Below are 15,541 nucleotides of genomic sequence, written 5' to 3'. Positions count from 1 at the left end.
GGTGGCTTGCGGCAGCAGCGGCACTCGACTCGTTACCAGACCAGCAGGGAGGCGGTGACGTGTGCGGAGGCCCGGCAGCAGCCTCCGACGATTGGGGGGGGCGGTAAGGCCTGCAGCAGCAGGTTTTTCAGAGGCAGGGAGGGGGTCTGTCGAGCCGATGCAAGGCTTTCCCTCCCCCTCGCTGTATGTGAGACCCACGGGGCTCGACACCCTAGAGCAGGGGTCGGCAACCTTGACTCTTTTATGACTCGTGGACTTCAACTCCCAGAATTCATGAGCCAGCATAGCTGGCTCAGGAATTCTGGGAGTTGAAGTCCACGAGTCATAAAAGAGCCAAGGTTGCCTACCCCTGCCCTAGAGACACTGATATACACCTACGTAAGAGGGAATATTGCTCTGGCCATATCTATATAGCCTTCTTCTGCAGTAGCTTTCCGCCAAATTCCGTGCATCAAGTTCCCTTTCTTCTTACCCTGACTTCAGCCTCCCTGGGCTTCCCATTCAGGTTACACTTGGATCCATTGACGTAGGTCTGACTGTGATACCGCTTCAACTTGTGTTGTTTTGATGCCTGCAGTTGGGGTGAGAAGCAAAACCAGAGAACTCTCAGGCCACACTTCTGGGTTCATAACTTAGAAGTTAATTGCTTCAGACTAATGGCATCCCCCTTCCTCTACGTAGCTTTAAAATATAAATCTATTTAGAACCAGACTTATTTAGGGGGGAAAAAGAGGATGCACCCCAAGGGTTCTTGCAATTTTATCTCTATGAAAATACAGAGATTTTTCTTGTGGTGCCCTGGATGTATGCAAGGCTAATTATTAATAAATTGTATGAAGAGGGTAGAGAGGGGAAGAACAGGATTACTGGGGATTCCTCATGATACAACAAGCTAGAAGGCATACTGAAGCAATCCTTGGAGTAACACATCAAGACCTGAAGAGACCCCAGCCCGTTTTGTTGCAGATTGTTCAGTGAAGGAAACCTTTGGCCCCAAACTTTCTATCATGAGGCAGTAGCCAATGAGAAAGCCAACAACCCTCCTAGCCAGTAGTCCCACAGAAGAAAGCAAAATTAAACGAAGAACACATCTGGACTCTACAATTCGCTCCCTACAACAGGAGATTTCATTCCTTTACTTTGTATTAAATATTTCTTGGTCTCCTTCCAAGATCACTACAGTTAAGGCATTTTACAAGATAAGAAACAATACAATTTAGTGTCAAACTATAAAAGAGCCTTACATTTTGCCAATTTTAAATTTTAAATAAGCTATTTAAAATAAAAAGACTATTTTAGGTACTGTAAAACAAACTGTGTACAGTTTAAGTACACAGAGCATAACCAAGTACATAAATTGACAGAACCAGTACATTTCCACTATGCTAGAAATGTCACATAGAATACTTGAATTTAACTCTCTGTTTCATTCAGAGACATACATAACAGAAATTCAGAGCATTTAATGGCTCCTAGTCATGCTGTGCTTTTCTATAATAGATCAGTCTTTGGTACCAAGGCACTTAGCATTGGCAGACAGGGAGAGAAAGGGACAACTAAGAAAAAGTGAAGTAAAATGTTTCTAACTGTATTCTAACACAGGTTGGGAGACAGGAGGCTTAATTTGTGTCTAAACTCTAAGTATTAATCTCAGGAATATCTTATCAAGACCATGGAGGAGCTAAAGGTGTGGGAAACACCCACCTTTGCTGTTTCATTGTCCCAGTCAAATGCAGACTGGTAATACCCAAGATAAAGAATGTCACCTTTGACTTCAGATTCTGGAAAATATAAGGGGAGATACAGAGTCAGTAAGCAAACTGAAAGCTAGAGTCTCAAGAGACACTCTCCCACCCCATGTCCAAAGATAGGCATGTTAACCTGCAGCAACAAAACAGAACAGTTTTGTGGTACCTTAAAAACTATTTGTTTATGCATAAGTCTGAGATTCTTGATTAAGAAACATCACACGAAATGAGAAGTTTCATTGCTGCAACCTGAGGCAAAAAGGAAAGCATGCCAAACAGATTGTGCGCAATTCCTCCACCACCACCAAGACTGTAAATTGGCAAACATTCAAATTAATGCCTTATCGGTTGCACACATGTTATTAGGCTGCACCCAGCATCTTCCCAAAAGATCCTGATCAATTGTCGGTCTCCCCCATTTCCAGACGCCTAAAATCCATGATTACAGAATGCATGTTTCCAGACTTAGGCAAAACATAGAGATCTTGCAACAGATTTCATTTTCCCAAAAGCGTGAGTTTTTACTAAAAGCGGAAGTTTGGTGTGTACTATACAGTGAGATTTTTAAGATTCTAGAAAGTATGTGGAGGCACAATTGTTTGCATATATTTTCATTCAAGCAAGCTGAGGGAATCGTGGATTTGATCAAATACCTCTGCATTTAAGATTCCAAGAAACGTCTTGTCTTGCGAAGAGTCCTTGAAACCACACACATGATTTTAATAATGAAGCCCAACAGTTATGGATTTTAGATTTTTCAACCACTCCCTTACACTTCAACCACACATGCAATAAAGGAGAAGATCAGTACCTTCTATGTGGTATTGCTGGATGTGTTTCCCATAGCAGAATTCATACGTCCACCAGTCTTTAGTCTAAGAGAAAAGGGAGAAAAAGGAAAGATCAGAGTCACTGACTGAAACAAGAACCCTTCTGAAATCAGAAGTCATCTAAAAACAAAGGCCAGAAACCTGGTGCCTTCTTCGTAGTTTCAATCCGATTCGCATAACTCCCCAAAACTGCCCTAAACTAGCAGTATCCCAAAATTCTGCAGTCAGAAAATTCTGGGCTGCATTAAAAAAAAAAATAGGGCGAGCACATAATGCACCGAATCTAGCTGAAAGATTTTAGATACCTGTAGAATTAAAAAGCCAAGCTCCATTTGGAATAGGAGAAATGAAGCTATGGCAGTGAGCATGGCATTAAGATTCAACTGGGATATTCAATCCTCAGTAGTTTTTTAAAATAGATAAAGTTCAGAGTGTTTGTTTAAATATAATTTTTGGTAGCAAAAGTTCTCTAAGTGCTCTTTTTTTTCAGGCACTACGGTTATTAATAAGGAAATATCAAAAATATCAGTTCTGTCTAATAACAAGCAAATCTCTTCCTTAGAAACAATTGTGTGTGTGTGGGGGGGGGGAAAGTATTATCAATATGGCATAAAAAAATAAGCAGCTAGTTTCATACTAAGCTATGGTTTACTAAATAAGATGCAAGGGTCACATTTGCACAACATGCTTACCAACGACAAATAGTCTGCATACATTTCCATGATGTGTTAAGTCAGTTACTGTTGGATTTGGTCATTGGAAAACAAATGTATGATTCCCTATACAGATTCACTGGGTGGCCTTTGGCAAATAATTTTTCATTTGAGCAGTCAATTTCTCCATTAATTTTAAAAAAAAGGACACCAAAAGATTTATTCCCAAAGATTTGGGGGAGATTAAGGAAATAAGCTATAAATGGATTTCACATTACTATAATGTGATTAAGAATAACAACAGCTTTTACTAAGATGACCTTGTTTTCTGTGTTATTAGGGATCAGAATTATCACTAATCTCCAGGAGAGATATGAGAAAGCAGATCCTTTAACAAAGCCCATTCAGTAAACGTTTTCCAAGTCTTTTGTTTGTGCCTATGTCTCCCAAGGTCCCCTTAGTTTCAAACCCATCCCAAAGTTACTTTAATAAGGCATGGAGCCGCTTCCATTGGTTTCAGCAGTTCTGAGATCCCAAGTCCAGTGTAACTCTGTGGATTCTCCTCTTTGTCTTGATGGATCTTCATTGCAGCAGCTGGTAGTCGACACTCATACTTCTGCTTGTATTTGGAAGAGATGGTTATTACATCAGTGGCCTTACTCTAAAGAGAAATAAAAAAGAGAGATGGATAGAGTTGAGAATTGGCTACAGATAATAAGAGGGTGAGGATAACAAGTGTCAAAGGCACAGAAAGAATGGGACTTGGTGGGGGGGAATTTGTAATTTGGGCTTTCTCGGGCCCTTTAAAAGTTATACTACGAACCAATGAAAAGCTAAATGTGAATTTGTTCCCTCTTGGGTATTTTTCTCCTGTGTTATTTATTTCTTTTCTAGAATCTTAAAAGCTGATCATTTTACTCATCTGCTTGCTCTCAGAAGTTCTAATAGTATTTCTTTGGCAAGGGAAAGCCCACTGAGAATTCTGGGGGGGAAAAAAGTTGACCTCATCCTTTATAAATTCTGTGGTAAAGGCTCCAGAAAACTTCCACCTGACAGACCACTAAGCTTAAATAGCTGCACCAAGCTATTTCTTTCTGTCAGTTTTCATTTTACAAAATTAAAGAATGTACACGCTGTGAATGCAGTTTGCCTATTAGGTTGCAGGCTAAGGACTCAAGCCTGCAATCCACATCCAGACAAACAAGGTAAGGGACAGAGTTAGCACCATCCATTGTTAAAATAAAACAGTTGGGATTACATTACTAAAAGCAAAGATAAAGAACAGAAGCTTCCACCCTCCCAATAACCTCTAAGGAAATCTGGAAAATATGGAACTCCAGAAGTTGACACAATCCAGGAACTCTCAAATGGGATCATTTTGCTTCAGGAAGTCCTGCAGAAATATATTTATGTATTGCTAAGCTAAAATATTGGGCTAGGTTTTCTATGTTGTGCTAAATCTAATTTTCTATTACACACACACAAACACACTCAGTTTTCTTAACTTTGAATATTAAACATGGAAACATTCAAAATCGAAAAAGATACATTACAGATACACACACACACACACACACAAATTCTTTTTATTAATATTTCAAAATGGCTGCTCAAAAACATATTTTCCCTGGTAGGGCTTGTAATTAATAATAGTAATGTGGAACTCTCATTATGAAATAGACCAGTATCAGCTTATGAACTGGTTGGAGAACTGGATTTTCTTTTATATCAAATTGCCTGTAGTGTCATTGTGATTTGGATAGGTCCGTAATGTATCTTTTTCGAGTTCGAATGCTTCCATGTTTAATATTCAAAGTTAAGAAAACTGTGAGAGTCCAGCAACAGCTGTTAAGTATGAAAAATGGTCATAAGTCATTAGATTCAGTGCTGTTTTAACTTTGAACACTCACTGAATGAACTGTTGTAAGAAAAAACAGATGTAGGCAAAAACTGTACTCTGTATGTACTGTGTTCTCCTTTCAGAAGTACTTTATGGCAGCAAAAATAATGTATAAACTGAAACCCAGTTAAAGAAAATAGTTAAGGTGAAAAAAACGTAACCTGTTCATTATCTTAAAATATTTAGGGTGATGGACAGATAGGCATTAGGCTTGGAAGATGTACTTATTTATTAGAGCCTCCTTATTCAAATGAAAGGATATTGGATAACAAGGGAACTTTTGAGTAAATTTTGTAACGAGAGAATCTCTCTGGACTCTGTTTTCCCAAATCCATTTTCATAACACTTCAGGTTATATAATCAAATATGTATCAACAGAGCCGAGCTTAACACGTGGCATCTCCGTGCAGTGCTACGGCCTACTTGAAAAACAAAATTTTAAAAAAATGATATTGAGCCTAAATGTTGTCAGGTAAGGCTTTATTAATACCTCAACACATGTTCTGTCCACAATTTCCTCAAAACTGGATCAAGAAGGAAGCAAGGAATCGACTCTTTCGTATCCAAAATACTGGGAGAATGAAGGGAAGAAAGGAGGATTTGACTCTGAGCACTCCTCCTAATGGGTTTAACACTTTTTAAAAAAAACAACAAAAAAAACTGTCTAATATGCTTCTCAGGATGTTTCGTGCTTATTACCATATTCTGTGTGTTGTTTGTACCTCAACAAAGATAGACTACACACAAGATCTAATAGGAGCATAGAAGAGGGTTAGATATAAACTGAGTAATTTAAACCAGACATGTCAAACACAAGGCCCGGGGGCCGGATGCGGCCCGCGAAGTGGTTTCATGTGGCCCGCGAAGCCATCCTGGAAACAGTGAGGGAACGGCCCCCACTGCCTTGGCCCTGGCCCAGAGACCCTCCTTCTGCCAGAGACCCTCAGATCTGTCCCACTCCTGCCCAGGCCCCCATAGGCACCCTTGATGCGAACGATGTAGAGCTGGCCATGCCCACCCAGCAGGCCATACGCACTCTAGCCACGCCCACCCAGTAGGCCACGCCCACCCTGGCCATACCCACCTGGCCCCGAGGGCAACCGCAATGCTGATGCGGCCCTCAATGAAATTGAGTTTGACACCCCTGCTCTAAACTGTCAGATCCCAAAAGCTTCAAATGAAGTCATCTTTAATGATCTTCAACAAGATACAGTAATTAAAAGGTAAAAGTTATGTCCGACTTTAAGGCACGGTGTTTATCTCCGTTTCTTAGCCAAGAGAGCCAGCATTGTCCAAAGACATTTTCCGTGGTCATGTAGCCAGCACTCTAGGCTGAGGTGCACGAAACACTGTTACCTTCCCATTGAAGTGGTACCTATTTATCTACTCCCATCTGCATGCTTTCAAATTGCTAGGTGGGCAGGAGCTGGAGCTAGTAACAGGAGCTCATCCTGTTGCACAGCATCCCAGGTCTCAAACCCAGGCTTCAGCTTTCCAGCTGACAAACTCAGCATCTTTAATCACTGAGACATTGCATCTCCTCTTAATTAAGAAACCAGTTTTTAATTAATGAATTGCAGTTCTTAATAAGTTGCTGTTAATTAACAGCACAAAAAAAGACTTGCTTTAGGACCTCTTTCCAGAGCACGATACCATAGTCTCTCGAGACTGAAGGATGCCAATGAATAAAAGACTAATATTTTATTCTTAATATAACACCAGAGGAACTAAGGAGCCTCTTGTTGCGAGTGAAGAAGGAGAGTGCAAAAGTTGGGTTGAAACTTAACATTAAGAAAACCAAGATCATGGCATCCGGCCCTCTCAATTCCTGGCAAATAGATGGGGGAAAAATGGAGGTAGTGACAGATTTTATTTTCCTTGGCTCCAAGATCACCGCAGATGGGGACTGCAGCCAAGAAGTTAAAAGACGCTTGCTCCTAGGGAGGAAAGCCATGGGAAATCTAGACAGCACACTAAAAAGCAGAGACATCACCCTGCCAACTAAAGTGCGTATAGTCAAGGCTATGGTCTTCCCAGTTGCAATGTATGGCTGTGAACGTTGGACCATAAGAAAGGCTGAGCACCAAAGAATTGAGGCCTTTGAACTATGGTGCTGGAGAAGACTCCTGCGAGTTCCTTGGACTGCAAGGCGATCAAACCGGTCAGTCCTAGAGGAGATCAACCCTGACTGCTCTTTAGAAGGCCAGATCCTGAAGTTGAAACTCAAATACTTTGGCCACCTAATGAGAAGGAAGGACTCACTGGAGAAGAGCCTAATGCTGGGAAAGGTTGAGGGCAAGAGAAGAAGGGGACGACAGAGAATGAGGTGGCTGGATGGAGTCACTGAAGCAGTATCAATCCACATCTTAGGAAATAAGAACTCTTGGATGCAAGTTTAGTCCAAAAGGAAAATGTTTACTAGGATGGAATCGATTGTGGCAATACAAGACGGAATCTAACAAAGTTACATTTCAATCCCATATAAATCATTCCCATTTCAGCCCCTCCCCTCATCCATTTGGTCAGGCTCTCATCATTTGCTTAGGTGTCAGGCCCTTCCGTGGGAAAGGGAAACTCTCCTTGTTTTTATTGTTATTGCTTCTTCCTTTTTCAGTTGTAAATGAAGGTGCTATCCAGATCTGTGTCTCCCCCTCCCTCCCCCAGTTCAACCATTTCCCTGTTGTTTGAAGATCGCCTTAAGAACTATCCTCTCCCCCCCCCCTCGGAGAGATGGCAGAATCCCCAGAATAAGCACATTGTTCTACCTATACATTTATGAAATGTGATATAAATGGATTCTGACACAGTAGGCATGAGCTTAAAGGGACTGCAGAAGATGGTAGAGGACAGGAAGGCCTGGAGGAACGTTGTCCATGGGGTTGCGATGGGTTGGACACAACTTCGCAAACAACAACAATATAACACCAGCATATTTTAGCTGGTTGATATTCCTCTTAGCCTACAATTCTATATCTACTTAGTTAGAAATAATAGCAACTGAACCTCAGTAGATTAACATAGATACCCACTGTACTGCAATCATCATCTATGACTAAATGGAGGTTCTAACAAACTCTTCAATGCTATATTAGCATGTACCGTAATTCCCAACGTAGAATATCAGCTGTTATATTTTTCTTGTGTATTAACTGTAATTATATTAATGTAATTTGTAATCTCTGCAGAAAACTTCACATATGAAATATTAGAAGCAAAACAAAGTCAGAATGGCTTTTACATTTCTATTTTGTGGTACACAATGCAATTTAATTTCAAAGCATGCCTCATTCACTTTAGGATCCTTAATAGAGACCAAAGAACTGAAAAATAAATTCTGTTCCCCATAGAAGGCAGCAGCAATTCTGTTAGGTTCAGTTCTTGTCACAGAAAAAAAAAATGCAATTACAGGTAGTCCTTGATTTACTACCACCTGAACTTCCATCACTAAGCAACATGTTTGTTAGGTGAATCATGCCTGATTTTACAACCTTTTTTGTTGTGGTCATTACATAAATCACGCAGACATTAAGTGAATCCAGATTCCTCATTGACTGCTTGCCAGAAGCACCCTGAGAAGGTCACAAATGGTGATCACAGGACCCTGGGATGCTGCAACCATCATAAATGTATGCCAGTTGTCAAGCGTCCACATTCTGATCACATGACCTTGGGGACGTTGTGACAGTTATAAGTGCAAGGACCGGTTTTCAGGGCCATTCTAACTTCAAATGGTTGTTAAACAAATGGTTGTAAGGGCTGCCTATATATCTGTCCACTTTGCTGCATCTACAGCAGCACATGGCAAGGGAATACTGCTGAGGGCAGACAAATTGTTTTGGGGGCAGCGTTCAGGATTTTTCTAAAAAAACCCAAAACCCTGATAACCCTTCTAACAACTCCTGCTCATTAAGCCCAAAGGCCTTACATCAGCACGAATCAAGCAGCTGTTTGAGGTCTGCTTCAAACAAACTGCCTACAAAATAAAACTCCCTGCTTTCAACAGAAAGCCACCGAGCCACCAAAGGCGTTCACATATCACACAGCCCACGCTGACTTCTCAAAAAGATTTATAAATATTTCTGCCTGATTGCTCAGGGGGAAAAAAATCGAAAGCTGACAACCAATGCATACCTAAATGCAGAGAAAAATCTCACAAGGCAAATTGCTGTTCACACATCTGCATTAAGTTGGCACAATCTAACATCTTGAAGGAACCTCTCCACCACTCACTAAATTAGAATGGCTGCCAGCATACCATTGCTTTTCAGAACACAACTTAACGCACTATCCCAAGGGTCATCACTTAGAATAGAAAGCACACAGCAATTCCAGTCATCCCAGAAGGCCCTACCAGCAAGTCAACAGTGTCTGTGATTTAGTTAATTAACATTTTCCTTTCAGAATGTCCTCTGAAACAGTGCTGAGAATTGCTGCACATTAGAATTTAGAACTTCAGAGTCAAAGAAAAACAATATGCTTCAGATTGGAGGGGGGGGAGAGAGAGGGGGGGGGAGGAGAGGTGTCTCACATAATACATGCTGTCAAATCCTTAAAGCCAAACATACATTAAAACATAATTCTTGGGGGGGGGGAGAGGAAATGCCACAACTTTAAGTTACTGCCAATAGGTGATGCCTATAAAAGTGTCCCATTTAATCCAAATTATATTTCCCCTTTAAAAGCAAAATACCACACAGCCCTAATGTTCATGGAAAATAACTATATAAAATAAATTTATTAGTTAGGCATTTTACCAAATGATTCAGGATCACAATGACAAAAAATTTAAAATCCTCCATAGGTTGTCTTCTTTATGCAACTAGTTTAATAATCAGTAACCACAGTAAACTTCACAGCCTATTAAATAATGGCACCTGTTACCACAAGCATCTCTATCTACAATACTATTAGGAATAAAATATTAGGATCACCACACTATTAGGAAATCCAATTTACATAATAATCAGATGCTTATTAAAGTAAGTCCCAGGTATCAGAGAAGAGCAACAAATTCTTCCAAAGTTCTCTTTGATGGTATTGGGGGGACTACTTTAGCAGACATATCTCCTTTCCCAGATTATGAAAATATCTGAAAAACACCTGTGCTGTAAAGAAAAGATCCACACTCATTGCTTATTTCCATAAGAATGCAATCTAAATCTCAGTAGGGTGGGATTTGGCAAATTCAGAATATCCACAACAGCAGGTAGGAAGCACTGCAGCAAATTCTGATGGGCATAATAATAGTGGAAGGGGGAATAAAGATTATAAAAGATTTAAAGTGTACAACAAGCAAATTAAATCAGGTTTGGGAGGATAGGAGTTTCCAATTCCATGACTGTGCTTCTGGATACTGGTTCCCCAAGAAACATTAGCCTTCAAACAGCAGTAGACTGATTTACAAATGCACTTAACTGACAAAACTGGATTGTAAAGTTGCATACTTCAATAATTCTTAATTAAAGTACTTCACAGAAGATGCCAACAGCTAACTTGCAGTCAATTCAGGAAAACCTCTGGGCCAGCATAGCAGAAAGATCCACACATTTCATTCAAAGTCTACTGGGCATTTGATTTCTTATAAATATCCTTCATACCCCAAAATCCCAAAACCAGATTGGCCCTCTAATTCCAGTCATCTGAAGTTCTTTAGTTTAGCTTACCCCAATCAGGGTATTCCCAAATGGGACTGAAAAAAACTTGCAACACCCCCATCGTGCATGGTCAATGATCATGGACGTTGGAACCTATAGTCTAGGTTGCGGACAGCCAAATTACCAATATGTAGCATAGCAGTAAAGTAGGATGGCCAATCTTGTTGCGTGTGTCAAAGTGATTTCATTAGGGATAATATGGTAGAAGGGTTGAAGCAAGCAGGGGACAAGGATTCCTTTGAATGCCCCCTTGTCATTTTCTTTCCTCTCTCCCAAGCACTAGGCAAAGGCAGACAGAACAGTATTGCTTAGCAGAACTCTGTATTTGCTGAGGGCATTTGAAACTAGGCTAATCTGCATGGGTAGCCCAGAGTGTCAGGTGGCCCACCCTGGATGTAAAATAAGAAATGACCATATAACCATTACGAGTTATGTGACTGTTTCCAGAGTAAGCAGCAAATCAAATGAGAAGCAAGTATAATATAGTACAGAAATCACTTGGCTTCAACAGGTTTAAGACCAGCCTCTTCTAAATACAAAGGAAATAAATGGCAATAGAGCTGAAGCTACCTCTAGTAATAAATCTTCAATTTCTCATGGGGTTGCGTAGATGGTGCAATCCTCAGGTATGATGATGCAACTTTTGCCAGAGTAGTAAACATAAACCCATTGTGACACATTGCTAAGTAAATCACTATTTCCCATAAGAGCAAGGTTACATACTATAAGAAGCAGAGAGAGCACAAAAATAGTTGACAAGGGCCTGAGATGGTCACTGTTAGCACCTGACAATGCTCAGCAAGTACACGAATGGCTTAAAATGTGGAAAAAAACCTAAGTATTAACAAGATTTTGGCAGCCTCTTCAGGTACTGGAACAAAAAAGTGAACCTACACCAAGGGCAAAGGCACTATTGTATCAAAACAGGACTGCATTTCAAAACTTCCTCTATTAACAATTCTGAAAAGTTCTGCATTACCTTACTAATGTTCTCTATTTAGGATAATTGTAGATAATTCAGATAACAACTCAAGCAGCTTGCTGTTCAGTATTAATATAGATGAAACTGATTTTAAATGTTACTAAAGATAATAATTGTTCTCTTAGTTACCAAATAAGATGACACTGTCTTTAGGTTAGGGTTAGGCACTTCTCCTCAATACTTTGCTACACTCCTTCAATTGCTTATTCACTATATACATTAGATATTGCTTTAAGCACTAAAATGTATACCGGTAATCTGCTGCATTGTTTTAACTCTCTTTAAAACACAGATCATGATCTGAGTTAGACAGTTCCACTTACATGGATATGTTTTGGACATATACTGATTTTTTTTTAAAAAAAATTATATTCTGATTCTGCTTCTACTGTTAAGTCCAAGGATATTGAATATCCAGACATTATGTTCTTTGTATACACACTGCACCATTAAAGGCCCAAACAGTATTTGCTAAAAGCATTTTAACCAATTCCTAAATGGTTTTAACGTAATGCTTTTCTAATCTTAAGAATGAACCAAATACCTGAAAGTAAACACTCATTTGGGGTAATTTTGATCCAGCAATTCTTTCACCCACTGCTGCATTAGGGAAGGCTGTTAAGAATATTGTATAAATTAGGGGTCTTCAAACTTGGCCCTTTTATGACTTGTGGACTTCAACTCCTAGAATTCCTCAGCCAGGCATGCTGGCTGAGGAATTCTGGGAATTCTGGGAGTTGAAGTCCACAAATCATAAAAGGGCCAAGTTTGAAGACCCCTGGTATAAAGGAATTACTTCTATCTCCCCTATCCTATAAATGGCCCAGTGAGAAGTTTACTTATTGTGAGAAAATATATTGCAGGAACACCAGCCATCTCATTATCATTTCTGCAACATATTATGAGACAGACCGTCTCTATAAATAACTAACCATATATTACAGATGGAACAGGTTTTATAATGTGACTTGACATAGAATTTAACAGTTTTCAGGAGCACTTATTTACCAATACATCACATGTCTATATTTTAGGAAACTCTGTACATTGCATTACATCACGGTAGTGCTATATGATCAGAACACTAAATTATTTTTTTGCATGAAAGGTGAACTTTGCACAGCAGTATCTCAGATTATAACTTTTATTCTACTTCTGAAAACAAAAATCTTAACCAGTAACATTTATCAGGGGTGTCTAACTGCCAGCCCACATACCGGTTACATCATGCGAAGGCCACGCCAGCTCCAGCAATGCAAAAAAAGTTGCAATATGTAGTGACATGTCATGTGACATGGCAAGATTGACACCCGTGAGTTATATAATGCTGCATCTAAAACTAAGTATTGCATTACTCCATACTTCCATAATGAAAATATTCTACCCTAAATAAACAATTCTTACAAGGTATTGTGTGTTTCTAAAATTGGAAATAACCCACTTCAACCTCATCTCAGTCGTTACCTTATCTGTGATTGTAGTACACTATGAATGTAAAAGGTGGACTTTAAAGAAGATAGAAAGAATATTGCCCTTTTTGGAACTTTGGTGTTAGAGAAGACTCCTGATACTGTGAACAGCTAAGAAAACAAACTAATGGATTTTACTTGAGGGACAAACGATACTCAAATTATCCTACTTTGGATACATTATGAAAAAAGCTGTAAAGGTGGGAAACGTGAAAAAGAAGAGGACAACAAGCAGATGGATTCGGTTACAGTGGCAATGATTGCACCATTGGGAGACTTGCAAGAGCTCATCTTTATCTCTAATCTCTTTGGTCGCTGGAAGTCAAAAATGACTCGATGGCACAAAATCAATCAAGCCTGAATGTGAGACTTTCTGCATGTAAAGCATATTCTGAACCACATATGCTACTGAAATCATGAATTAAAATGATAATACCATGTAGAAAGAAACAGTTTGAAGAGAGAGTCATAAAAAGGTAACAGGGTGGTAGTGGCGGCAGTGGCAAGAGCATATTTCAGAGAAGAAACTATAGATCTCAAAAAAAAACACCCAAACCCCAAAAAGGCAACGCCAACTAAAAGTTCACAATTTTCCTCGTTGCACGGATCGCAATGCTCTGAACACAGTTAATCATTCAACGTTTCTCCTCCTCTGCATTCCTACATACACACATTTCCTGCATTCTAGGGTGATCTTGGAAAACTACCGGTAACAAATTTGCCTTCTGAATAAAGGTGAGGGGTTGAGTCCTTTCGAGGCAGCTGCTGCATACAAACTGGATTTTCTCTTCAGCCAATGGTGGGTTTCTGCGAACGAGGGAGGATCCGGCGCACACAAGGGACTGAAGCCACAACACGCGCGTCACAAGGCGCTCCTTCGGGTCCGCTGAACAAATCGCATTCCCTTTAAGATTCCCGGACACTCCGCTTTCCACCCACCCCAATTCGGCCCTAAATCGCTTTACCTGCCCGGCCATCACAGGCTCCGCGCCGATCTCAATGCCATATTTCAGCTCGCTCAGCTCGTGCAGGTTCAAGGTGCCAAACGACTCGCCCTGCCCCAGCATCGAAAACGCTGCAAAGAGCACAAAAAGGCCGCAGGAGGCCGACAACCGAGGCACCTCTGCCGCCATCTTCCTCTCACCGCTCCGTCCTGTTATTGCCCTGAGTGAAGGCGGCCTCGGTGACTCATTCCGCCCTTTCCTTGGACTCCATCCATCAATTCCTACGGTTCTAGGAGATGTCAGTTATCACATTGAGGGCTTCCTATTGGCCGTTGTAAGGGAAGTGACTACGACGGGGAGAGTCGAGGCGTTCTTGAAAACCTGGAAACACTGGATTGGGTCGGTCCCCCGAACCAATCACGATGGCGAGCGCCAGCACACGCTGCAGTTGAAAGCGTCTGATGAGTAACAATTGGCCAAGGTAAAGTCATCGTAGCAACCAATCAAGATGACGAGCGCTTGCCGTCTCGGAAGATCGCAAATGCGTGGTGCTATTTTATTTGAAAATCCGAAATGTATTATTTGCGCGCTTTGCGACTTCTTGTGTAAGAATGTAGACTCACGTCCACGGATATGTTTATGCGTTGAAATTATTCGGAAAATTCCGTCGCATAGCGTAGGGCAAGGATACCAGGTAGTAATTAACCCACATCATTTAAATCTGAACAAAAGCCAATGTGCTACTATGCTGGCTGTTAGTTGTAATTTTACTGAAAGGAGGTATTGGGCGACATTCTGGTTTTGTACATTTAACAGCTGTTCTAAATTATTGCTCAAGTATTTATCCCTACTTGCCAAATAACAATCATAGCTAAATTGGGCATGCCTGCCAGCTACAGAACTATGAGTAGGGCTATGCAAATAGGTTCTATAAGTTTCCATGCGATTAAATATGCTTCAGAAGACATTTTGCAATTGCTCTGCTTTGAAAATGCTTCAGGAGAGCTTACCCATTAATGTGTTCTATATGTAACAGTTCCGCTGTCAGGACCCACCCCAAACCACGTCTTAGGAAGACAAAACTCTTGGAGTCAAATCTAGTCCAAAAAGAATCTTTACTATGACATGCTTGGTTGTAGGAATACAAGACAGGACTTAATATTGTACTACAAACTAAACCCTTATAAAGAGTTCCCGGTTCAAACCCCCCCCCTTAACCCCATTTGGTCAGACCCCCATCATTTACCTCGTATCATCCCTCTCGTGGGAAAAAGGAACGTAGGACCTTTTATGTTTATTGCTCTCTTCCGTGACACAAGCCAGATGCTCCTACCCTAACCCCCCCTTTTGTTTCCCCAGTT

At 40.5% G+C, this 15,541-nt stretch overlaps 1 protein-coding gene and 1 long non-coding RNA gene across 5 annotated transcripts in view; one reads left to right on the top strand and one right to left on the bottom strand.

Annotated features, from left to right (window-relative positions):
• Positions 1-14,433, bottom strand: part of OS9 (OS9 endoplasmic reticulum lectin) — a 42,309-nt gene extending 27,876 nt beyond the window's left edge. For 3 of the 4 annotated variants that reach the window (XM_081321376.1, XM_081321378.1, XM_081321375.1), the window contains exons 1-5: positions 14,202-14,433; positions 3,716-3,892; positions 2,560-2,623; positions 1,705-1,781; positions 473-571 (exon numbers count right to left, since the gene is read on the bottom strand). In XM_081321376.1, the coding sequence (XP_081177502.1) occupies positions 473-571; positions 1,705-1,781; positions 2,560-2,623; positions 3,716-3,892; positions 14,202-14,369 (585 nt within the window). In that variant the 5' untranslated portion in view covers positions 14,370-14,433. The remainder of the gene's footprint in view (positions 1-472; positions 572-1,704; positions 1,782-2,559; positions 2,624-3,715; positions 3,893-14,201) is intronic. The other variant, XM_081321377.1, reaches the window with a different exon arrangement.
• The window catches only part of LOC308664294, a 359,871-nt gene that overhangs the window by 186,040 nt on the left and 158,290 nt on the right, over positions 1-15,541 (top strand). The window lies entirely within an intron of this gene.

This window comes from Vipera berus (assembly GCF_964194415.1).
Source record: "Vipera berus genome assembly, chromosome: 2".
NCBI classification, from domain to species: domain Eukaryota; kingdom Metazoa; phylum Chordata; class Lepidosauria; order Squamata; family Viperidae; genus Vipera; species Vipera berus.
Note: the sequence above shows the minus strand (reverse complement) of the source record. Positions and strands in the feature narration are given on the sequence as shown.